Source organism: Heliconius melpomene, chromosome 2 (genome assembly GCF_056956725.1).
Source record: "Heliconius melpomene rosina isolate 202511_hmr_F chromosome 2, ASM5695672v1, whole genome shotgun sequence".
Taxonomy (NCBI): Eukaryota; Metazoa; Arthropoda; class Insecta; order Lepidoptera; family Nymphalidae; genus Heliconius; species Heliconius melpomene.
This window is the reverse complement of record NC_140390.1, coordinates 5562606-5588806: the sequence shown is the minus strand read 5'-3', so window position 1 is coordinate 5588806 and position 26201 is coordinate 5562606. Positions and strand designations below refer to the sequence as shown.

Below are 26201 nucleotides of genomic sequence, written 5' to 3'. Positions count from 1 at the left end.
TTTTTATTAGTTTTATGGTTTTTTTATCAGCTTCTCGTAGGGTAGGCGGAGGGAACATAGTGCTCAGACACTCCGTTACTCATTTTTCGTTCACCAGGTCTGGCCGGCCTGGCTAATCAAAAAAACCATAACTTTTGAAGGAAAGAAATAACATAGATAAATAAACCAACAATTAATTTAAAAAACATTTACTACTGTATCACCTAAAATCATTTTGTAAGCCTAATTTTAGTACAAAAACTAAATTGCACTAATCTTTATTTGACGTTTCCTAAAACGTCACTATATTTCTAAGGGTGCGATATATTATATACGTTCAAATTATAGACGAATTTAATCGTTGGATTGAATCGAAAGATCGATATCTGTGAAGCCTATAATAAATATAATTGTGAATCGTATTCTAAGCTACACATGTGCTGAACCAACACACTAGTGTTGTTAGCTATCTATAACCACATATTTAACTTACGATAGTACGCGTTTAGAGTTCCAACTGATTCGTCGTCGGCCTTGCACAGACATGGTTACGGTAAGTAAAATTAAAAATGGGGGGCGAATATTTTTTTTAATTTTTCATAAAAAAATAATAATTAAAGAATTTTTTACTTGGCCCGGCTTCAAAATTATAAAATCTTTCTTTAATTATTTTAGTTTCAGAAAATCATTAATTAAATTTATTTTTTTACTTTTTAGTTTATTGTTTGAAGTTAGTTTGTTTTTTGTTAAAATATTTTTTACTTTTTAATTTATTGCTTGAAGTCTTCGTCGTTTTTTTTTTATTTAAAAATAATTTATTATCGTATCTTATTTTTAACTTAGTTTCACGCTATATCCCTAGCAGGGTCGCCAAACGCTCTCTCATACCTCTTTCGCCTCGTTCACTGTCATCAACCTCTTCATACATGCCCTTCATTTATCTAATATATTTTTTTTATATTTTTAAATATACTAACTTCAAATTACTTGTAATATATTTTTTAATTAACTTATCCCGATTTAGAGTAACAATGTAGATTTTGAAGAGAGCTGAGTCTATATTATTATTTTTTAATGCATTAGTAAAAAGAATTATAGAATAAGCGATCACGTCTTGAAATCTGTACTATAGTCTATAATATCCATATACTCGTAACTAGAAAATAAAAAAATACAACGCTCTTTAACACAATATCTCGCTTTCAAAGACAAATCTTGTTCATTTAAACCTGATTTTAATATACAGTCTCTAGAAAATCGAAGACAGACTTAACAAGGCTAAGGATTTAGTAACATTCTTCATAATAAATTAGATTAGTTATAAATTAGAATAATTCGGGGGGGGAACTGTCACAAATCAATATGACGTCGCCGTATTTCCATTTCCCAGACATCTCCTCAAAAACATATTTCTATCGAATAACATTTATTATTATTTGGTAGCAATATGCTATTTATAGCTTTAGATTGTATCCCGTAGACAAAAGGGAACCTGGAACCTAGTGCTAAGACACTACCATCAACCATGGCCAACTTTCCGCCAAACTCTGAAAGCATTGCGTGTTGAGTGGTGGAACGCGGTTGCCTCATTACCAGAGAGAGGAAATGAAAAATTAAAAATTTCACTTCCTGGAGTTGGAATCGAACCCACAATCTATCGCGTTGAAATCCTCAATACAGCCTATATCTAGAACTATTAAATAATTAACTGGATAAAGTACAATTACAAAGCTCAAGTGCAGTGCAGGCTACGAAGCATTTAACTATGTAAAATCAATAATTGCCATGCATATCAGTATAGGGTTATAAACATTTTATGGACGTCGGTCATCTACAATTATTATTGCAACATTAAATTACATATTTCCTTAAACGTGGTTCGCGCACTACTGTTTGTTAGTCTCTCTTCTCTCTCTCTTCTTTGTTAGACTCTCATCTGCAGAGCAGGCAGAGAAAGCCTTGTGTTAAGTGGAGAGCGTTTCATTTCCTTATTTCTTCGTCAGATAATCCAAATCATTTATTATTTCTCTATTCTACACCAGGTTTATGTCTTGCAAAGAAATTATAGCTTAGATCCTACGTAGTTTAAAAGATATATATATATATATATATATAACAAAAAAAGTTTTATTCAATGCCGCCCAATAGTTCCATAGATGTGTGTAGTGTGTACACACATAATATAAACAAGATTAATTTATTTATTAGTATTTTTTACAGTTTCATATATTTTTTTCGCGAATACATACAGTTTATACAACTTTTTACTGTTTTATTATTAATTGACATTATTGAGATTGTATTTTATTAGTACCTATAATAAAAAAGCACTGCTATATAAAATATATGCTCTACGATTTTTATTCTTAACCTACCAAATATATATAGCTAATCTATTCTGTTTCCAAGAATATGTCTAAATTTGTATAAAAAATTATAATATAAGCCTAATATATTTTCAGATGATGATTTGGCAAGTGATTCCTTTGCTTGTTATATCTTTGGTCTGGATGTACTGGCGATACAAAAACAGAAGACTCCTTGATATGGCCAAGAAGATACCCGGTCCCCCAGCTGTCCCCCTATTGGGCAACGCTTTGAAATTTATGTGCCAGCCTGAAGGTATGATAAGTATTTACTTATATTAATAAGGTACTTGAAATTTCTCCCAAAAAAATATATGAAAATTTTCATCAAAATCAAATCTAATCTTCCCTTCACGCTGTATCCCGAACACAACAGTGTAAGCAGAAGGAATCTAATGTTAAGACACTCCGTTCTCCACTTTCCACCGAATTCTGGATGCATTATTTGTTGAGAGGCGGACTCAGCACCGACCTTTGCTGGTGTCGACCAGAGCGAAGAAATGAAAATATAAATTTAAATAAACATTTCATTTCTACGAATGGGGATCAAACCCACAACCAGTGGGGAACGGAGTCTCTTAACACTAGGTTCCCAGGTTCCCCATGCAGACCCTGTAATATGCGGAATACAGTGTGGAGCTAAAAACAAACAACATATAGATCACACATATAATTTAAAGCGCTAAAATTATAACCTGTCTCCATTTTGATGTTGTTTACATAATATCTATTATAGTATAGAAATACAATACTATTAATAATATATAAATTTAATAATAATATAAATATAATAATGGTAGCAGCTAATTGTTATAACCAACAGATAGGTCGTAAATGTCAGCAGAGTTGCCTTGCCGTGGAAAATAATTGGATTGTTAATCCTTTGACATTGTATAATTAAATATATATACAGTAACTTATGTTTTCCGTACAGGAAAACTTAAATATAAATATATACTATTATATTATTACATAGAGGGCTCACCCCGGTCTGCTATAATTACTACCGATGAACATTATAGAGATTTAATAAACAAAACAAGTTGTAGGAACCTGATGCGCAGAAAACGTAATAGAGCAGGAAGACAAAAAAATAATTCTCCTATCCTGAATAATTCTCCTATCTCGAATTTCAATTAGCTTTTATTATTATTATGGCCAAATATTAAATTAATAATGACGATAATTTTTTATTTTATAAAAAACCTAGGAAAATATACTAATATGTCGTCTAAACATTACAGAGTTAATTCAAGTAGTCAAAGATTTGATGACAGAATATGGGGGTGTGCTTAAGTTTTGGCTCGCGAATGACTTAAATATTGTAGTGAGCAATCCAGGAGATATAAAGGTAGGTATTAAATATAAGAGAAGTAATTTAAGTAATATAAACCTTGATACACCAAAGCCTAGTCCTATTTTTCTGGTAGAACTGTACCTGTTCACCATTAGTGAGTACTCATCGAGTTGTTTTCCTATTGGTATTGCTATAAAGGATATTGTTATAATCGAATACGAGATATTTCTTCTTCGACCTGGCAGGGTAAGCCTGCCGATTCAATCTTTTCTACTTTGCACGATCTTTGCCATCCCCGGGGTTAATCCATTGGCTCTCATACATCATAATATCCAGCCATCCTTCATTGGGTTAGGGTCTCGCTTGGAGCTTATCCGCTACACCACGTATCCCGAGATAATTTCGAATTAATGTGTTTACATATGAAATCAGAGGCGTTACGCCAGACATCCATCTCAATATCCTCATTTCCGTGATGTGAAGCTCCTGAGTGTGCTGAGATAATGCTGGACAGCATTAGATCCGTATATTAGAACTGGTCTGATGGTGTTACTATATGAACCCCTTGAAAAATAATGTTCTGCTTCTATTAAGAAATTAAAATTTAATTAGGAAATTGGATAACTTTTTTATTTTAAATATTTTTTCAGCTTCTTTTGACGAGCAATAAAACTAGTGCAAAAGGACCTCAGTATAAGTACATGGCTGACGTGCTAGGAGTCGGCATGTTAAGTGGTTCAGGTAATATATATATACGTCTTTACTTTTTTTAATACAAAAACAGCTTCACGCTGTATCCCGCACAAAACAGGGTAGGCACAGGGAACCTAGTGTTAAGACACTCCGTTCCCCACTTTCTGCCGAATTTTGAAGGTATGTTGTTGTGTGATAGAAGGCGTTGAGTTCCATCACTCAACACGCTATGCCTCCAGAATTCGGTGGAAAGTTGGCAGCGCAGTGTTTAAACACTAAACTCCCTCCTTCCCCCCAGGTGTATCTGTGAAGCTGAAAAAAAATTTTGTAAGATTATATCAATCCCAGGTGCTACATGGAGGAAACATCGAAAGATCGCTACGCCCAATTATGGAAAAAAAGCCATACAAGGCTATAACGATATTTTTAACATTGAAGCAAGATCTCTTACAAAGACATTTCAAAAACTTAATAATGGAGAAGAGATCGATATATACAAATATATAGTTCAGACCACGAGTTGGACTGTTTGTCGTAAGTTAACCGTTTAATATTACTGTAATATTTATTTATTTTTCAACCTAGAGTTTACTGCAGAATTTTAAAACTTACACATTCTCTACAATAATTTTAATTTATAAATTTTTGATATTTCTTAAGTTTGGTTCAGATGCTCTAAAGGGCGACAGTAAGCGTGACAAGTCTTGGGTTCGATTCCCACTCGAGAAAATGAAGTATTTAATAGTTTACTTTCCTATCAAAGCGCGTTATATGCAAACTAGGTATATTAAGTTAAAATTTTAATTATATGTTTCAATACTAAGCTATATATTCTATTATTCCAGAAACACTTATGGGACTAACTAAAGAAGAAACAATGGAGATACCACATTTACAAACTATTATAGACACAAGTCCCAAGTAAAAAAATCTTTTACTTATATACAACAGTTTTTTTCATATTTTAGCTTTACTTTGTATTCTGCACAGAGCAGGGTAGGCAGTGGGAACCTGGGACCCTAGTGTTGACTCCGTTCCCATAAAGACACTTCCGTTTCCCACCTTCCGCCGAATTCTTGAAACATTGCATGTTGGGTAGCAGTACCCAATGCCGCGCTTTGTCTCGACACCAAAACGAAGAAATAAAATCATTAAATGTTTCATTTCCTCGAGTGAGAATCGAACCCACAACCTGTCACGTTTTTGTGTTTTTTATTTATCTAAACAATTCATTTACCACTACTCTGTTTCCAGAATGTATGACGTCGTATTTGAACGAATGACAAAATGGTATCTTCAGATAGATCCCGTCTTTTGGGTAACAAATCTATATAAAGACCAAAAATATTTCATGCAACTTATGGATGAATTTGGTATGGGAATAATAAAATACAGGATGAAGAAATTATCAAATATGGAGGAAAAGTTGGATATTCTCAATTCTGAGGAAGACTCGTCAACAAATACTCGATTGAGTGTAATCGACAGATTCATCTTGTCAAATGAATTAAATTATAGAGAATTGATTGACGAGACATTTACAATTTTTACATCTGTAAGTATATAATTTTAAATATTAATTATTAAGGGATTTTTATGAACAGTAATAAAAACAGATTTTTAGAACAAGTGTATGTGAAAAATAATATAAATATTGAATTATTTTTTGTGGGAAAAAAATGTTCCCACAAAATTGATATTTACATTTATCACAATAAATAAGAAAAAAAGTAATAAATATTTTATTTTATAAAACTGTAACTAGAGAATATTAACGCTAATATTAATCCTAAAGCTAATATTTTGAAGCAATTGTGACGACAGTGACTAATTATTTTATTTAAAATATTTTTTTATTAATAATTTCTAGAGTCAAGAGGCATCGGCCAAAATATCATCATTCCTGTTGCTAATGATGGCTTTCCATCCAACCTGTCAGGTGGGTATTTTTAAAAAGTTATTGAAATACGTTTAAAAAATTTTGAACAATAATAAATAAAAATAATTAATGAATTTATTAAAATATGGACATTATAGAATTATAAAATCAAATTATTCTGGAAAAGTAGAGGTAAGTACTTCATTTTTTTTTATATTTTCATTAATACGGCTAAGAATATATAATAAAAAACTATTTAAAAAATATTTTATTATAGGAAAAGCTGTACAAAGAAATAAAAAAAGTTGTAGGAGATAAAGACACTACAGTAACAGACGAACATCTGAAAGACATGCCATATTTAGACATGGTGTTCAAAGAAGTAATACGACTATTTCCCATAGGTGGCATGATACAAAGAACAGTAAAAGAAGATATTACTATAAGTAAGTATAATAAAATCATTCTTATATTATAAAATAAAAATATATTAAGCAAGTCATAATAATAAAAATTTCGAAATTTGTGCGTAAATGCAAAAAAAAATCATTTACAGGTTCCTGTACACTGCCGGCTGGATCGTCACTTGTTATTCCCGTATATCATATTCAACGAGATCCTAAATTCTGGAAAGATCCGAATGCTTTTGATCCTGAACGTTTCACTCCAGAAAATAGTAAAAATCGCCCAACGTATAGTTATATCCCCTTCAGCTTGGGGCCAATGGATTGCTTAGGTAGATTATTATCACTTACTTTTCTCTTACATTCATTTAAAGACAAATAGAAAACGCACACTTTTTTATTTTTATTTATTAATAATTCGTTTAATTTAATCATGGAAATTCATACGTAGTTATATCCATAATATATGCACAAATAGAACTTATAAATTTGTTTTTGTGTTACAGGAAGGTATTTTGGTGCCAAATTAATAAAAACTATAGTCGTCAAAATTTTACAAGAATTTAAAGTGTCTTCATCAAAGTCGTACAAAGATCTTCGAATAGCAATATCAATATCAGTGACATCTTTGGACGGTCACCATGCAGTATTGGTTCCAAGACATTGATGCAATTTCATAATTTTATTATTATAGTTAAGTTAAAAAAGAGCATTGTGTAAAGCTACCTACTAATTACAAATAAACTAACCTGCTATAGTTCATAAGTATGTATATAATTTTTAATAGTATGAAATGGTATTCTTTATTACTAAAAGAATAAAAACTCGTTAATAAATTTGCACAAAATAATCACTTGGAAAAAAAATATTTGATAGCTGTGTCTATGGATTATAAAATATAAACTTAGGTTATGTACCATATACGTAATTAGGTAATTCGGTGTTTAATGTTTGGAAAGTAGAAAATAAAGTTTTGTTCAAATTATTCTTACTTTTATTAAATAATTTCTTTTCGACTTTAATTTTTGCCACAACTTTTATCGTTACTTCACTCTTATTGATCATATTAGAGTGATATAATAAAGTTTATAGCCTGCTTCGATGGATGAATTTATATCCAACATAAAAAAATAATTCGAACAAATAGTTTCTGAGATTTACGCGATCAACCAAACAAACTCTTTCACTAATATTATGTAGATAAAAAATATAAAAGTCTTTTAAATCGTTAAAGACTTTCTTGGTTTGTGACTGCGTGATTTCTATTCACCCTAATTCATTAAAAGATTTTTAAATAATATTTATTCTATGGATTTTAGGCGTGCCAGTATATATTATTCTATGGATTTTAGGCGTGCCAGTTACAATTACTTTCCACGTAAAATAGAAAACACACGATGATTTTTTTTTACAGCTGACAGTTATATTGACATCGACAAATTATCAATTGACAGCATGACCATGTGTCATAAGTCATTCGTATAATGTCATTTGATACGAATAACGTCTAACGAAATTGAAAATCCTAAATAAATTCATATATTCGTGTTAGTAGTTAAGTCTATGAATATAGCCAGAGTTTGTATAAATTATTGACCTTATTTTCGTAAAAACTAAATAAAAGTAAGTTTTAGTTAAAACTTAATTGGTAAATAAAGAATAATTGAAATGGCGTCCTTCTCAAGATTCCACAAAATTGCTTTATTAAGTTTAGGCGCTGTTGGAGGAAGTCTTGCTTATTATCATATAGGTAAATCTGAGAAAAACTTTGATGTACAAAATTCCTGGACTACGAATTACACGCCGACTGTTAAGTGGGAAAGAAATTGGGACCAGTAAGTTATACTTTCATTCATTATCTTGACCTATTTAATTAAGATAAAAATAAACGCTACAAAAATAAGACTACTTTTTAGTTCAAAATAATATTGTTTTTTAAAGTAAAAAATGAGCTTTAGTTGTCTAAGTATTTATCACTTGTTATCAAAAAATATTTACTTTTCCGATATTGACTTCAAGTCAAGTATTATTTAATTTTCTGATTATATTATTGACATATAAAACGATGACCATTTAGCTACAAAAGTAGGTTTATATTTTTTTTGAAAATGATTGATTTTAGACGTTGACTTTTTTTAAACAAGTCATATCAAGAATTCAATTTAATTCAACAAGTCATCATGAAAAATTAAACAATATCTCACTATTAGCACTATGGTTATGAATTCTTGGTGCAATGAATTATCTATATTTCCCCACTTGTGGCAGGTTTCGGATTGTTTTCTGCCACTCAACATACAATGTCTCAAATTTTGGGCAGAATGTGGAGAATGGAGAATCGTGTCACTAAGTTTTCTTGGCCTCTTGGTGATAAAACCCACAATCGTTGAAATATTCAGTACATTATTATTTAAAAATATACCTACAGATTTTTAGTAAAAAAAAGAAGATATAACTATTTATTAATAAGTCAATATTTTCAGCCGTGAACCAGAGTCAATAGTAAAACCATCAAAATCAGCCAAACCAGAAGAAGATAACAAATACAATGAACAAATTGAAAAGGCAAAGAGTAAAGCTGTTCGTCATTTGTTCCTTATTAGACATGGACAGTACAATTTAGATGGTGCTACAGATAAGGAGAGAATATTAACAGAATTAGGTAAGCTTTTAATTTTCTTTTTTTGGGTAACACTGTATCCCATGTATAGTATAGGAAACCTCCCCACTTTTTGACTACTTTTCAAGCATGTTGAGTGGCTGTACCATGTTTTGTCTTATTAAAAAAGGAAGGGAAAACAAATCAATTGACAATTCAATTTTTATTGAACAAAATAAACATTTATATATCTTTCTTTAATAAATACCTATATTATAATTCATTCACAGGTAGACAGCAAGCTGACCTAACAGGCAAAAGGCTGGCAAGCTTAGATATAAAATGGGACCTATTAGTTCGATCAACCATGACAAGAGCTCAAGAGACCGCCTCAATAATTGCAAAACATTTGCCAAAAGACATAGAAGTTAAAGACTGTCAGCTAATAGAGGAAGGAGCGCCTGTACCTCCAGAACCACCAGTGGGACACTGGAGACCAGAACCAAAAGTAAAGTTTCTTTCTGAATGTTTTTAAGTGTTTTATCAGTCCTATCATGTATCCCGTATACATTAGAGTTGGCAAAGGGAACCTGAGAACCTAGTGTGAACACACACCATTCCCCACTATCCACCAAATTTCAATGCCCCACTTTGGCTCGTTACCAGAGTGCTAATGTCATTACTAGAGCAATGTTAATATTAAATATTTCATTCCCCCGAGTTAGAATCGAACCCACAACTATTTCATTTACAGAAATGTCCTTGTGCCCGTGCACCACAAAGGCCTCATTATTTCTGAATATTTTAGTTTTATTTTTCAGTTTCATGATACAGCATTAATAAAAAATAATGAATGCTAAATGGTTTAGCAGAGTATATTTTTTACTAAACAAAAAAACATCACCCCGTTTTTCTAACCACTGTATAAATTAACACTAATATTGTAGTTTTATTGCCTTGTTAAAATTATATTTCCTTAGTGAAATATAGTAGAAATTAGAATTTTAAGTACTGTATGTGATTGACCAGTTTTGCCATTTTGAACTAATATATTGTAGTGTTAGCGCCATTTATATATTGCCGCATTAATTTTAACTTCCTAAATATAATACATGTTTAGTGTTATACATACATACATCTCATTCATACTATTTATTCATCAATAACTCTATGCTAATTATTTTCATTTCTTAATTAACTTTCATATTCGGACTGCCGTGCTTTAGTGTCAATGACTTTATATACTAATATGCTTTTTGTACATTTGCCAAAAATGAAAGATGAAAAATAAATTAAAAAATTCAAAAAATAAAATATTTACACCTGATTTTAAAATATTGATTTTCAATGGAACAATGCCAAAAAGAAGCATCAGCAACTCTCATCTTAGGCTATAAATTAAAAAATATACATAAATTACTACCAACCAAAACACCAAATTATAAATTATCTATATATAAATTGTAGCCTATGTTTTATTCTGATTTAAAAGTACTGTTACTGTAGATGTTCATCTAAATCCGTTCTGTAGTTTTTGCGTGAAAGTGGAACAAACATCCATCCTTACAAATTTAAATTTATAATATTAGTTGGAAGTAGAATTAAAAAAAAACTAAACTGGCAGCACTGGTCAATTAACACAGTATGGTTTGGTACCTGTAGCAGTTCTTCCAGGACAGTGCGAGGATTGAGGCCGCGTTCAGACGCTACTTCTACAGAGCACCGCCAGAACAGACGAAAGATACATACACGTTACTGGTGTGCCATGCAAATGTTATAAGGTTTTTTGTATGCAAGTAAGTATTATTTTGCTACTATAAATTTTTGTATTATAATGTTTCTCGAACTGGTGCATTCTCACGAGTGATATTTTATTGCCTTTCTTTACACTAATAGGGAGACAAAATTCCACCACTGAACCTGCGTGGAAAATGCAGTACCTTAATGCTAGGTTCTTTCTGCCTGCCCTGCTATATGCAGAAAATCGAACAGAGTCTACAGTAATTGAACAGAGTCTAGAAAATCTACAGTATTATTCTGTACTGAGAATAAGTGCTATCTGTCTCTGAGAAATTACAAACACTATGTGGCAGCTTGAGGATGTCGTCGGCGGTAAAGGCGTCCCCTGCGGGACTCAAACCTAACCTTGTGGCCATCAGGCAGATGTCAGGCTGCTATAATCAAAGTGAGCCTGAGAATACTATTCCCATTAAGAGACACTCCCATTTTCCACTTTCAACTACACAACTGTCCTCAATAGTGCTATGTTAACTTGGAACCCTTTGGCCCAAAGGAAATATTCCTCAAATTTACATTGTACCCCCACATAAGCCTCAGCTACTACTAACTTTAATTAATTCTAAGTAATACAATTCCAGAGCACTCCAATTCCCACCAGAAGGTTGGCTCCGAATTTCCCTTAACCACGGCTCGATAACGTGGATATCGATATTGCCCAGCGGCAACGTCGTCCTGCGCTCACTAAGCGACACCGGACACATGGAACCTAAATACATCACTAGCCGGTAAACTTACAGGTGCTATGTAGCTTTAGATTTTTTTTTTAGTTATAGTATCATATCTGTGTTGTGTAAGTATCGATAGTTGGAATCGAATGAATGATATGTCAGAAAATCGATGTGTCATGTTTATTTGATTTGTCTGTGTTATTATATTTTTTTATCTGTATTTTACAGTGGTTTAGTTTTGAGAAATTCTTAATTTAAAGTTTATTGAGTAATTTATTACCACCAGTACCAGTTCCATATATCAACAAATTTTATATTCCTGTTTCATTAACCATATTCGAAATAAACAATGAATTCTAATGCTAAATATCTCTGTTTATTATTTTCTGCTGAATACACTAATATAGTTTCTAGGACATTATAATAAAACTAATAAAAACTAAAATTCAATCGTAAAATTATTGGTAATGTTTTTCATAACAAATATTTTATTCCCTTTTTTGCTTCACGCTATCAAAGAATATTGTATGTGGGTAGACAGACCCTAGTGTTAAGCACTCCGGTCTCTTTTTTTAATTAGAAAAATATTTAAAGATTTAGATTTTTACTCTTTAAATATAATAGAGTTTTTTCACTCTAAATATCTATGTATATCATCAAGTGTACTTATTTTTTGCTAACTCAAATGAAACTAGCCACTATAAATATTACATATAATCGTATTTAGTATTACAGTAGTATTAGTAGAATGCTACCTCATTTTAAAACTTAATTTTAGTGTCAATATATGTATTATGTTGTATGATAAGCGCAACGTGTTATAATAACTGAGAAAACATGCATGAGAGAAAAAAGGATCACTTTGTGTTATATAACAAACAAACTGACGTAAATTAAATGCGGGGAGGAGATCTAGTGTGAAGACACTCCGTCCCCCTGTTCCGCCTAATTCTAGACGCATTGCGTGTTGAGTTGAGCATCTGTAACTGTGAAAAATTACAATTAACTATTTTTATTTGATAATTCTAGTATGCCAAGTTATTTTTAGTTAATTCTGAATTACAATTACTTCAGAATGCGGCGGAAAGTAGGGAACGGAGTGTATTAACATTGAAGCTATTTTTTTAAAATTGTCAATTAAAGTACGCGTAATTGTCAAGTAAAGTTTTAGATGAAATATAACATGATGCGCTTATAATAACTGCCTAATTTCAAATATCTCATCAGTAAAATACAAGCCATATATCTCATATCATATTGTATTATATTTATATATAAATATAATATACTAAAATGTTATACCAAATTGTTATTTTTTAAATATATATATATATATATATATATATATATATAGAAAGCAATATAAAGTAAACAGATAAAACTGATATAAAAATAATCAAACTTAATTTTTATAAACATACTTTAATAATTTATATTGTAAAATAGTTTTTTTTTTAATTATTATACATTTTTGATTGCCTGTTCCAAAATTAAACATATAATAATATTTACATACTTATGAACAAATCATTATTTTTGACTTCTTACATATTGTAAAGAACTTTTTTCTGTTCTTGTTTTGTTTTAAAATTAAAATAATATTATTTTTTGTAAACATATTTACCATATTGTATTAAACAGGAATCAATATCCGACAGAGGACAGAACTGTTACCAAAAGATGCAGCTAAATATAGTATTAACAATCTCCAAGAAAATAAATTATAATTGAATTTTTGAATTAGAATATTTGTTATAATCTTCCAATATGTCTAATTTTACTGATATAATGTTAAGAATCACATCCAGATTAGTTTTTTGTATTTATTATTAGTTCCAAAAAATGAGGAACAGTGTGTTCTAACACTAGGTTCTTTCTGCTTACCATCTTTTGTGCGTGATACAATGTGTCAATGTCATGTCTACGTTTTTATTTAACCTTCACGTTGTATCCCGCACTTAGCAGGATATTTAGTCAAAACCTAATGTTAAGACACTGTTTCGAACGCACAGCCTAATTTTCGAAATATTGCGAAATATTGTATTAATATTTGTCACTAGAGATGAGAATAACTTAAAGTGGGTATCGAACCCAAGACTAATCTTTGCCGCTGTGTCACAACAGTAACGTTATAACAATGTAATAAATATTTGAGTAAAATATGAACAATTGTTTCTTTAGTTGCTAGTGCCAAACATACTTAAATTTTACATTAATGTTGATTCTATATTAAATTTGCATTAATTCAATGAAATATTTTTTTATACGTACAATTTTATTCTATTCCTAAATCATTCATATCAAAACATACGTACTATGAAAAATATATTAATGTATTTTACAAATATTAGTTTTATATTTTTAGATTAATTATAATATTGTTACTTGTTTATCCGTTCGTACAAAAATGTACTTCGAAACTGCCAATAATTGCCTTTATAACGTAGCACTTCCTATTTACCCACATGTTGTATGAAATGTAGTTAAATATTGTATTTAATAATATCAATTGCAATGGTCGTAGGTTTGGTTCTCTTCTTAAGCCAAAGCATTGAGCTAATAAAGTTTAATTGCAAAAAAATCAGATAATAATTAATAAGATAAATAAAATGTTTCTTTTATGTTTAAAAAAAATAGCTGTTGAATTTTTTTTCTATAAAAATGTTTTAGCGAAATTTTATTTCAACTCCAATATATAAATAAGTAATAGCCATATTTAATATTTTTTCTTCAATGTATTTCAAGTTGTGTCTATATGTATAATAATATAAGTGTACATATTTTGATATGTTAATAAAAATATTAATATTACTTTGTTGTGTTTTTTTTGTAACACTTTTTAGATTAAATTCTTCTTGAAAGTGATTTCTAGTGTTAATACACTCCGCTTCTTATCAAGACACGTCCGTCCCTTTCCTTACCTTTTAATTTATGAATGAATTCTTAGGGCATTTAGTATTAAAACTCAACTCCACACTGCCATTCTCGAGATCTTATTTTCCAAAATAAAATATCGCCAAATATTAACCAATTTAGAAACAGACGACTGACTGTTCGGTTCTGCTTTAAATATTTTGCTATATTGGAGGGTCTTGTAAACAAGTGTGACTAGTTGTGACAAAAACGGGGAAGGGATCAAAATTCATGAAATTTACGGCTATTGGAGAGAAATGATACAAATATATTTTTGAATATTCGTTAAGCTTTATTTTATTGATTTTTAATATAGTAAATGTGAATTATATTTAATGTTCATAATTTTTTTTATCTTATTAAATTATTTTTTTCGTAAGATCTTAAAATACTTAATGTTAAAATTGGTGTTACAATGACAAGAACTAAAATAAATTATAATCTCATAGATGACAATATGTAAAAAAATATAAATAGAGATATGTGAATATTAAATATTTTACCCAACAGTCCAAAAGATAGATATGTTTTTAAATACTAGTAGAAATTAGTAAAGATATTTAAAAGGCAAAGAATTAGTAGTTTAATAATTTGAATTAAATCACTGATATTTCATTCAAATGTTGCTAGTAACAAAAATATTTCTTTTGTGACAACAAATATTAAAATATGTTTAAAATGTTCACAACTGCACACTTTACAAAAACTTAACTTACTTTACATAAAAAAACGTAGGCATGTAAACGCAAACTAAATAGAATTTACAATATATATATTTTTGATATTAAGATCACAAAGATTTTCAATTGCTTCCAAAACTTTTTAATTGATATTGAGTTTCTTTAAATTTGAAAAATACAAGAGATAACAATTTTCATTCTTAATATATGATAATGAAGCTTTTAAAGAAGAGTAAATTGAAATTGTATTTAAATAGCAGCGACTGGTCGAGATAAAAGAATATCGGTTCCATCATTAGGATCTTCATCATCTTCATCGTCACAAGCATCTTCGGGCTCTCCAAGGGCTCGAACGAATTCTAAAATAAAAAAATACATATACTTATTTGTGTGTTTAAATAAAGAATACAAAAGATGACTGATAATACTAATATGTGAATTTATTTAGAATTTGCATTAATTGAATCATGTTGGTAGACTATAAAAGATACAAGTAGATTCAGTTTACGAGGCTTGAGGATTGCATTTGTGTGATTTATTGTAAAAGTAGATTAAAGCTTAAAATTTTTTATTAAAATTATTATTAGAAATCGATAAAATAAAAGTTATAGATTGGTTGTCAAAAAGCAGTATACTTAAACCGGCTTAGGAAAAGCAAGTGACGTTACTATATACCTAAGAACACTTCATCACTTCTTGTATAACTATATACAAGAAGTTGTATTTCTTATAGTCTACGAATATATACCTACTAGTCATTGAACAAACAACAAAAATAAAATTAAATAAATAAAATGTAGGTTACCTAGAAAATCGATACGCCCGTCTCCATCGGAATCTACTTCTTTGATCATGTCTTCAACTGCAAAAAATTTTTTGACATTACATTTTGTTTTACCAGTACTTAGCCAGTAAATGATAATATAACATTTCCAACATTTATAGAGTCAAAAGTCATTTTCAAGATACCTCCGTACCTAGATTAAAGAATTACATAAATAAAAGAAAAGCCTACAAATAGATACTAAATAATTATTCCTTTTTCACTAACTTTCCTCCTCCGACAGATCCTCTCCTAGACATTGTAGAACAGCTCTCAAGTCTGACGCGCATATATACCCTCGATTATGTTTGTCAAACACTCGGAAAGCATCACGTAGCTCCCTTTCTTCTTGTTCAGCAGAGCTGGTGCCACCTCCAGCTCCTGACATGGACTTCGATAGAATGTTTACGAACTCTTCGAAGCTTACGTTTCCATCACCTGTGTGGTAAAGGATATTCGTTTGTATTTCACTACACTTTATATTTTTGGAATAAATGGGAAACCAAAAGTAAAAGAGAAGGAGAAGATAAAAAACTAATCTGTTTAGTCTCATTATTTTATCAAATTTTAAAAATACATTTACTTCAATAAGACCGTCGTGGTACATGGGCACAAGTTTGTGACCGTAACCCAACGGTTGTGGACTCGATCCCCACTCGAGGGAATGATGAATTGGATGGATTTATGAATATTCGATATACATTTCTTCGATTTGGCAACAACGCAATAGCACGATGTTGAGTTTCGCCACTCAACACACAATACCTCGAAAAATTTGGCAGAAAATGAGGAAAGGAGTGTCTTAACACTAGGTTCTCTCTGCCTATCCTGCTCCATGTGGGATACAGTGTGAAGTTGCTCGCTGAAATGTATGTAGATTAATACTTATTGATTACCCAGCAATTTAAATGTTTATATTGAAATTTTACCGTCACTGTCGACTTCTTGCAGCATGTCCTGAAGCTCTTCAACTCGCGCAAACTGTCCAAGACTTCGCATGACACGGCCGAGCTCTTCCTTAGTGATCGTGCCATCGCCGTCTTTGTCGAAGAGTCGAAATGCTTCGCGAAATTCTAAAAAAAATATTAAAAATTGTGTTTAAATTAGTCGTGGCGTGACTATAAGCGCAACAGGTTGTGGGTTCGATTTCCACTGGAGGAAATGAAATATTTAATATTTTCATTTCATCGCTCCGTCAAAATTTGGTAAGAAATGGGGAACTGAGTAAATCTGAATGGGTTTGCTAAGTTTGAGTTTAGCAACTGCTTGTCCTCATGACGGCAGATCCCTGTACGCGATGGTGGTACGGATGCTCAAATTTTATTGAGTAAGTCATAAGCTAGCTCCTTATTATTACTAAAACTATTACTAAAACTTATTATTACTATTTAAAAGAAGTTTTGACGCTATAAAATTTTTAAAATTTTTTAAACATAACATAAAAAAAAATTTAGATCATAAAAAATAAAGATATTTCCTTCCTAATTCAAAAGTTCATTAAATATTTCATACCAAATATATGTAATTTAGGTGCTTCTAAAACCAATTCGTTGTACTACAATGTTAATTTCGCAGATTAAATAGAGTGAACTCATGAATCATAAAACGAGCTTTCGCTGTAATTTAACTCGGTTGATTGTAATCTATAGATCTCTACAATAGCGATGTTGATACTGTAATATTCGTTGGGTTCCGCCACTCAACACACAATGCTTCCAGAATTCGGCTAAAAGTGGGGAACGAAAGTGTCTTAATGGGAACAGCATGCCTTAACACAAGGTTCCCAGGATCCCCCTGACAACCCCGATATCTTCGGAATACATTGTAAACTTGAAAATAAAAAGTTATGTTATTTTTATTACCTTTCATTTGAGTGCGAGTAATGCCAGTGGTCTCGTCAACAATAGAAGCCTTCCTGTCCAAAGCTGTGTTCGCAGCTGGTTTCAGGAACATCTGACGCTGGGTTGGCGTGATCGACCGATCTGACAGCTGACTGTTAGAGAAAGAGAATTTAAGAGAAGAAGAAATTTTATTATAGGTACAATTGTTTTTTTTTTATATTGAAACTATAATATATGTATAATGCACATAACATTTGAAGCCATTCAATAATTTCATTTGTTTACTCTGGTAACTACATTCCATATTGATGAAATAACTACTAACTTGCTCTTATTTTTCATCTTTTGAAGGCCAGCAGCAGGAAGCTGCGTAACTTTTTTCCAATCAACTTGATGGTAAAAGTTTAAATAAGCTGGTTGGAATTAATGAAGGAGTCTTCGGCAGACGCTTTATTTTAAACGTAGCGCAATCTACGTTATTTTTCAATTTCCATCTTGTTCCACTTTCGTTTTTAAAATGCAAATTTTAATTAAATTTCTGGTATTATAGGTGCTTCTAGTAATTGCTTGAAATAGTTCTTTTAGTATTAAAATGTACTTACGATTTATTTAATTTTAACTAAGTACTACTTAATTAAATAGGATCACAAACTCTTTTATAATAAAGAATAAAAAATAAAATCAACTTCACGCTGTGAAATATTTGATATTTTCATTTCTTCGCAATGCTTGCAGAGTGCAGCGGGAAATGGGGACGGAGTGTCTTAACACTAGATTCTCTCAGCTCTCTGCCTATTATGCTATGAGAGGAATACAGCTTGAATTTAAAAAAAAGTATATTTATCTTATTAATAGTCAAATAACCTACACAAATATTTACCACTGCTGTAAAATCTCCACACATCTATGCTCGCATTTATAAACCGCTCTCAAGTCTAAGATCGATCTTGAGATGCCGTTTTCGTTCATCAAGATCAAGACCTAATATCTAATACAAGTTAGCTAATAATTCGATAAATACATATATATTGTCATTCCAGACGCCAACTATGAGTAACGGTCAAAGTATTCCCTGATCCAATTTCTTTTATGGTGCAAACTCCTTATGAATAAATTGTTTGTTATCTCTAAGCAATACTGTCGTATTATAAATAACTTGTGATGTAAGTTTTGGTGGGTAAATAACTTAAATACATATTTTAAGTCGAGTTTTAGAGTCCGATGTGAGGTACTAGCGGGTGGGTAGCGATTGTGGGTTCGATTCCCATTCCGTGGAATGAATTTTTGTTTATTAATATATTCATTTCATCGCTCTGGTAGTAAAGCGAGTGAGCGAGAGAGTTCCACCTTTCACATGTAATTCCTAGAAAATTTGGCGGAAGGTGGGAAATGCAGGATTGATGGGTCCTACTTGTATTGAATCTACTTATAAACAAACTCTAGTAGTAGTAAAAAATAAATCAAATCAAATCAGCTTCACGCTGTATCCCGCAGACAGCAGGATAGGCAGAGGGAACCTAATGTTAAGACACTCTGTTCCCCACTTTCTGCCGATTTCTGGAGGCATTGCTTTCTTAGTGGTGGAACAACAAAATATTTCATTTCCTCGAATGGGAATCGAACCCTTACACAAACTGTCGCGTTAACAGACATACATTTTATATTATTACTCTAATAGCTCCAAAAAAACCTGCCTGCTATATAGGTCACCTATATTTTATTATATTACAGAAAAGCCGCCATCGGTATTAAATTCGTAAATAATAAATGTCAGCCTTCACCCGGCTAAATTGAAATTGTAAGCATCTGGAACAATTCTTATCTCGAAGATATATCTCAGGGTTTATGTATCGAATGTTAGATATATGTGCGTATATGGTGTACATATACAAAATATGTGTTGTGGGTTCGATTCTCACTCGGGGAAATAAATTATTATTTATTAATATGTATTTTCATTTCTTCGCTCTGGTCTGGTACCAAGGCAGAGCGTGGCGTTGAGTTTAACACGTAATGCTTCGAAAATTCGACGGAAAGTGAAGAAGTGTATCTTAACAATAGGTTCCCTGTGCCTACTGTGCTATATGCTGGGAGACAGAGTGAAGTAAAAAATGTAAAAATTATAGGTGTACATGTTTTAAAAAAATATTTTCCCCAAGCCACTCAAGGCTTACATGTTATTTTAATTAATGGTTTTGTTTCTGTGGTTTTCATAAACATATATCCTGAATTTAATGATTCTTTTTTTTTAGCCTAAAATAATATTTAAAGTAGCATGTCTCGCGTCCTATTCACAATTGCAAATTCAACATAAAATATAAATCAAATTAATATCTTTCTAACATCAGTTAAACTAATTGACATCTCTGAGTGTTGCAGTTCATACCAATTCACCCATATCCAATATAAGATTACCCACGCGACGGCTACAATATGAACATCCTGGTAATCAAGGCGTCAAGTCAATGGAGAGAGTAATTCCCACTTGAGAGCATTTGTATGCTAGAAGCGCTCGTTTGTTCCGGTGAGTGTTGTGCTGAGGGCGTCAGCAAAAGGGGGGATTTTACTTTTAAGTATGTAATTTTGGAACTAATTTCTCTTCATTCTTCTTTCTCAACATTGGTGATGGAAATTAGTTATGAGAGATTTGTTTTTCAGCTTCATTTTCAAATTACAATGACGAAGCACTGAGATATTCTTTCTCTAAGACATATTACATAAGCTCTAACAACATATATTACATAAGATAAGATAATATTAATTTAAAAAAAAAAAATAAGAGAAGAAAATAATAAAAATAAATAAGAAAATAATAATAAGAGAAGAAAAAGAAAGATCGGCCACAAAATTATGTACATTTTATGAAACTCTCACAAACTGTATGATATAATCTAATATGTATATTTTTAGCTTTCGATATGTTGAGTGCATCACTGTTAATCCTTTTAAAAGAAAATCGTTTATTATTTTTTTATTAACAACTGTTGTTTTACTTCAAAGAAAATCATTTTAATCATTTAACATTAAAAGAAATGGAGGAAAATAGACTTTTTTCACATTTAAATGAATGCGGATATTTTTATTTTTGAATACCCTTTAAAGTTCATGTTATTTTCTGGTTAAATAGCTAAATATAACACCGACATTTTATTATATTTTTAGCTTCACATGCATCCCGTATATATGAGTGTAGGTAGAGGGAAGTTTTAAGACACTCCGTTTCCCACTCTCCGCCAAATTCGAGACATACCATGTCGAATACCTATCGGTACCTTCGGCAGAAAGTGGCGAACAGAGGGATTTAACACTAGGTTCCTTCTGCCTACTCTGCTAAGTGCGGGATACAGCGTAAAGCTGATTTTTTAAAAAAATTCTCATATTTACATTATAGTTGTCTCTTTTCAATCTGTAATATTCTTTTCTTATTAATTTCTACACAAAAATTGTTCTTTTCCCCAAAAGCAAGTAATGCCGTTTGTAAAATATGCTATATTTTATTAAACTAGTTGAGTGGAAACATAACGGACATAAATGGATTAAATCTAGGAACTCCTTTGATGTCACTTGAAATATTTTTCTTTGTCCTTATATTCCCTTTTCCTCGTTCCTTTTTTCGGTTTATGTAAGACATAGAATATTTTTTTTTATTTTTATCTTCACATTGTATCCCACAAACAGCTACCCACCCTGCTATCCTACACTAACCTACTCTGCTAGCTTCCCTCTGCCTACGCTGCTGTGTGCGGGATATAGTTATTTATTTATTTTTAAATACCATACATTATAACAAAACCATAAATAAAACAAAATTAAAACAAATTTTGATGGACGTACAGACGTACAAATAAAAAAGGGTCTGTAAATATTTAGGTACCTTTGCGAAGGACTGAGAGCAAAGCTCACAGCCGGGGGTCCCCTACTGTCTGGCCGAGTGTCATCCGGGGGACCCGGCTCGGTGTTGCTTGTTTGTCGAGTCTAGGCAACAATATTATTTTTATTAATAAATTATTTAGTTTAGTTATTATAAATAATAAATAATAATAAATAATAAATTTTCATTTCTTCGCTCTGGTGTCGAGGCAGAGGGCGGCGTTGAGAACCGCCACTCAACACGCAATGCCTCCAGAATTCGGCAGAAAGTGGGGAACGGAGCGTCTTAACACTAGGTTCCCTCTGCTTACCCTGCTGTGTGCGGGAAACTGATTTAATTTCATTTAATTTTGCTTTGATTTACCATAATTCCTTTTAGCTGATTCACCAATGGTGAATCAGCGAAGAAGTTGTTCACCGCGGAGAATATGTTTGTGTGTTTGCTTGTCTCGTAGCAGCAGGCGTTGAAACGCCCGCCTGTCTTTTGCCTGATAAACATAAAAATCATATAAATAAATAATCCTTTTTTTTCTTTTTTAGGTCAGGAACGGAAATGTCTTAATAGAAACGGAATATCTTGATACTACGTTCCCAGGTTCCCTATGCCTACCCTGTTTTATGCGGGACTCAGGGTAAAACTAAATAAATAAATATATTTAATATCATTAATTTAAATATAATCATCTTAATGTAATAAAGACCCGTGTTAGATTAATGCTAAGATTGCATTATCTCAAAGAAACATCAAAAGTCAGCTATTTGGACCCGTTTAATTAAAATTAATTTTAAAATTAATACATTGACGCTGGTTTCTATTTTATATTAGGTTTTTTGGCTTTAAACAAATAAATTTCCAAGAGCAAAAAAATTAAAAGAATACAGTATTTTAGCATATCGGGTTTAGCTATTTTAAAAAATGATGAGAAACTATTTGAATTATTTTTTTTTAAATATATTCATAACTGCTTTATTTTGGAAATATATATAAAAATGTCCGCCCGTTAATCACGTTTTGTTTTTTAGACAGAAACATTGTTTTTAATTGACATAAAAATATTCCATATTTCGTGGTTCTTGTTGAAGACCTCACGCGATTTACACGTTATAAAAATATTATGACCTTATATTTGTATTACTTTATAATATCCGTATCAACTGAAAGAAATATATTTTAGATTATTTTAGAGACCGTCGTGGCGCAGCGGCACAAGGGTGTGACTGTAACGCGATGCTTGTGGGTTCGATCCCCACTAAGTGAAATATTTATTTACGTTTCAATTTATTCGCTCTGGTATCAAAGCAAAGCGCGGCGGTGAGTTCTGCCACTCAACACACAATGCCTCCAGAATTCGGCAGAAAGTGGGGAACGGAATGTCTTAACACTAGGTCCCCTCTGCCTACCCTGCTGTGTACGGGATACAGCGTGAGCTGAAATGTTGACTGGCCTCAAATATAAATAACTTCAAAAAAGTCTCGAATAAGATTCATAGATTCCCACGTCCATTACCTACGTACATTCTTAACAATACTCTCGCTACAATGGAATAAACGATACATATTAACATAATTGACATTATAGGGGCATATTCATCAGTTAAATAGCTGAGATTTTGCTCGAAATTGAGTTATTCGGGATAATTATGATGATAATAATATACTCGTATAGGGGTTGGTTCTAGTGGTTTGGAGAGTGTGCATACACTCTTTGTTAATTTTCAAAAGAATCGCTTTTGAATATTAAAAACCTATGTTACTATTTTTTTTCTTATGTTATTATAACTATTTTCAGCTACACGACAGAGGGATCCTAGTACTGTGACATTCCGTTCCGAACTCTCTGCCAAATTTTCGAAGCATTGCTTGTCGAATAGAAGAAATTAACCAGAGAGAAGAAATGAAAATAAAAATAAAAGACAAAACAACTGAGAATCGAATCTATAACTGTGGCGTTTACATCTGCCATTGTGCCATGAAGGTCTCAAAATTGGATCATTATTAAAAAAATATATTTTATTAATTTGGAAAACAAAGGAATAAGCTATCATATCAAAGCTAAATAGCAAAACAACACAACTCCCTAACAATCAATATAAAGTAAACATTAAATAAGAACAAATATCAAATACAATCTTATCTTTAGATACCTTCTTGGTATATTTCTAGAGGAATTTGTTGATGATGCTACGATGCACTTTGCACGAGGTACAGAAGAATACAGGCCTGGATGGAAGGCAGAGGAGGGACTGAAAGAAGCTGGATCCAGAGCACGGTGTTAAAATATGCGCGCATGCGAATTAGAACCACAGGTTTAAAGGGGAATTTTCAGATTGCGATTTTGAAGTTATGTTTTTTATTATGCTAATTCTTTATAATTTTTATATTGTTTCTTATGTGCTTTATATTCATAGGGAAAAGTGTAAAATGTATTTGACGATTTGCATCGAATAAAATTTTAAAAAAATCAAAATCTGATAAAAATAATATTGTACCTAACCTGTATAATAAAATGCATATTCATGTAATATTATATTCACTTAATAACTTACTAACATAATATTCTTTTTCTATTCTATACATCTAAACAAACTGTTAAAACTAACTAGAACCTTCTAGTTACTTCGATTATTTCAGGTAATCGGTGATTCAATATCAGTTTTAAATTTATAGTTACAGTTTTATATTTATATATATATTTATTTATTTATATATATAATAGTTTCTGCAACTTTTATAAAGTTCAATTTTGTTTTTTTCTTTCCGTTCATTTAATTTTATTGCCTCTTGAAATTAACTTATAGTTGTTTATGCTGTTATACTTCCATAATTCCTGAACTGGCAACACTAAAAAAACCATACCCACAACAGAAGCATTACATACTCATAGATATAAAATTTAATTAAAACTTCTCCTATATACTTTATTACTCAAAAAATAATATAAATTTTTCGAAGCATAATACAAACAGGATATTTAAATGACGACCATATAAAAATCTGAAAAACTTATAAATATTTTTATAATCTATATATATAAAAGGACTTGTCCTCACTGACTGAGGTAAGACGCACGCACAGCCGTAACCGCTGTGTGTAGAAACGTTAAATTTGGACAAAAGTTTACTTTCGTAATCTGGACATCCACTAAGAAGGGATTTTGAAAAATTTTAACCCTAAAGTGGTGAAATAGGGGTTCAAAGTTTGTATGGAAAAAAATTTAAATCGGCACCGATTTTTATAAAATTTGAAATTTAGATTTTTAAAAGTATTTCATTGAACACGTGTTTCATGGTTTTCTAGAATTCACCCCCTAAGGGTGCAAATAAGGGGTTGAAAGTTTGTATGGAAAAATCTTTAAGTCGCCACCGATTTTTATAAAATTTGAAATTTAGACTCTTAAAAATATTTCATTGAACACATGTTTCATGGGTTATTAGAATTGCTGAGCTGCGCGCGTCCGCTAGTAATATCATACTGACGTGACGTGCAGGCTTCAACTAAACCAACCCTTAACTGAGTTTTAATACATTGTTGAGTAAAACATATACTATACATGTATTATGTTAGTTATAGCCTGCAAAAGGGTTACTCAGTCAAGAAGCTTTTTGTATGCTTCGATTTTACAACTATATTTCATTTTAAAGTTTTTACTTATATAGATTATTTTTCATTTTCACGCTGTATCCCACATGTGGCAGGGTAGGTAGAGGGAGCCTAGTGTTAAGACACTCCGCTCCTGACTGTTCGCCAAATCCTCTATCCAGATCGAAAGAATGAAAATATTATGATAGGGATATTTCATTTCATCGAGTAGGAATTGAATCCACGAGTGTGGCGTTTACAGTTACAATTTGTGCTCCTAAGCCAGGATCGATTTCAATATGGATGGAATAAGCTGGAAATTAAGAAAATTCTAATAACATTACGTTTTAATCCTATATCTGTAGATTATTTTGTTATATAGGTTCTGGTGTCAATTTAGGTTTAAATATATATGTATATCAAATATAATAACAAATACTTACACGTTTTCTAAAATGTTTAACATATGTAATTCCATTTTTTTTATATTTCAATATTGTCGAATTAACTCTAAAAAAGAACTTTACTACTAACAGTGTAGAAATTTCGCGGTAAATATAAGGTACAATTAATACCTTCAAAGCTAAATGAAAAAAATATTAATTTTAAATTGTATGTACATACTTAATTTCAAATATAATATAATATTTTATTACACCAAAACAGGCTAAATATCATTTTCTATCGTCAAAATCGATAAATGTATGTATTCACTTGATTAAAGTTGGCGCCGCCATGCCGTGACATCTGCGTGCAGAACACTTTCGTCATCTTGTCAAAGTCTAGCATTTGAATATTTTAAAATTGTTA

At 31.2% G+C, this 26201-nt stretch overlaps 3 protein-coding genes across 7 annotated transcripts; 2 read left to right on the top strand and 1 right to left on the bottom strand.

Annotated features, from left to right (window-relative positions):
• Nucleotides 1–418: 418 nt before the first annotated feature.
• Nucleotides 419–7603, top strand: LOC146540552 (cytochrome P450 4C1-like). Its single transcript, XM_085199260.1, has 11 exons — nt 419–532; nt 2442–2601; nt 3590–3696; nt 4293–4383; nt 4684–4869; nt 5181–5256; nt 5590–5890; nt 6206–6274; nt 6492–6660; nt 6771–6950; nt 7125–7603. Exons 1-11 carry the CDS (start codon nt 524–526, stop codon nt 7283–7285), a joined length of 1509 nt encoding a protein of 502 aa, XP_085055386.1. The 5' UTR covers nt 419–523; the 3' UTR covers nt 7286–7603.
• A 485-nt stretch (nt 7604–8088) lies between these two features.
• On the top strand, nt 8089–14496 carry LOC146540551 (serine/threonine-protein phosphatase Pgam5, mitochondrial-like). 5 transcript variants are annotated; one of them, XM_085199289.1, is made up of 6 exons: nt 8089–8453; nt 9102–9280; nt 9508–9725; nt 10892–11013; nt 11596–11742; nt 13327–14496. In XM_085199289.1, the coding sequence occupies exons 1-6, from the start codon at nt 8287–8289 to the stop codon at nt 13373–13375; spliced, it is 882 nt and encodes a 293-aa protein (XP_085055415.1). In that variant the 5' UTR covers nt 8089–8286; the 3' UTR covers nt 13376–14496. The 5 variants fall into 5 exon arrangements, with proteins under 5 accessions (XP_085055415.1, XP_085055407.1, XP_085055398.1 ...); XM_085199281.1 differs by having other exon boundaries at nt 10883–11013; XM_085199272.1 differs by having other exon boundaries at nt 8090–8453; nt 10880–11013.
• A 366-nt stretch (nt 14497–14862) lies between these two features.
• Nucleotides 14863–24084, bottom strand: LOC146540550 (uncharacterized; the record flags this gene model as incomplete). Its single annotated transcript, XM_085205217.1, has 8 exons — nt 14863–15637; nt 16084–16140; nt 16330–16539; nt 17031–17174; nt 17964–18094; nt 21817–21917; nt 22177–22300; nt 23957–24084. Coding segments are annotated over 8 exons (1005 nt in total), but the record flags the coding sequence as incomplete, so codon positions are not given.
• Between the last annotated feature and the right edge of the window lie 2117 nt (nt 24085–26201).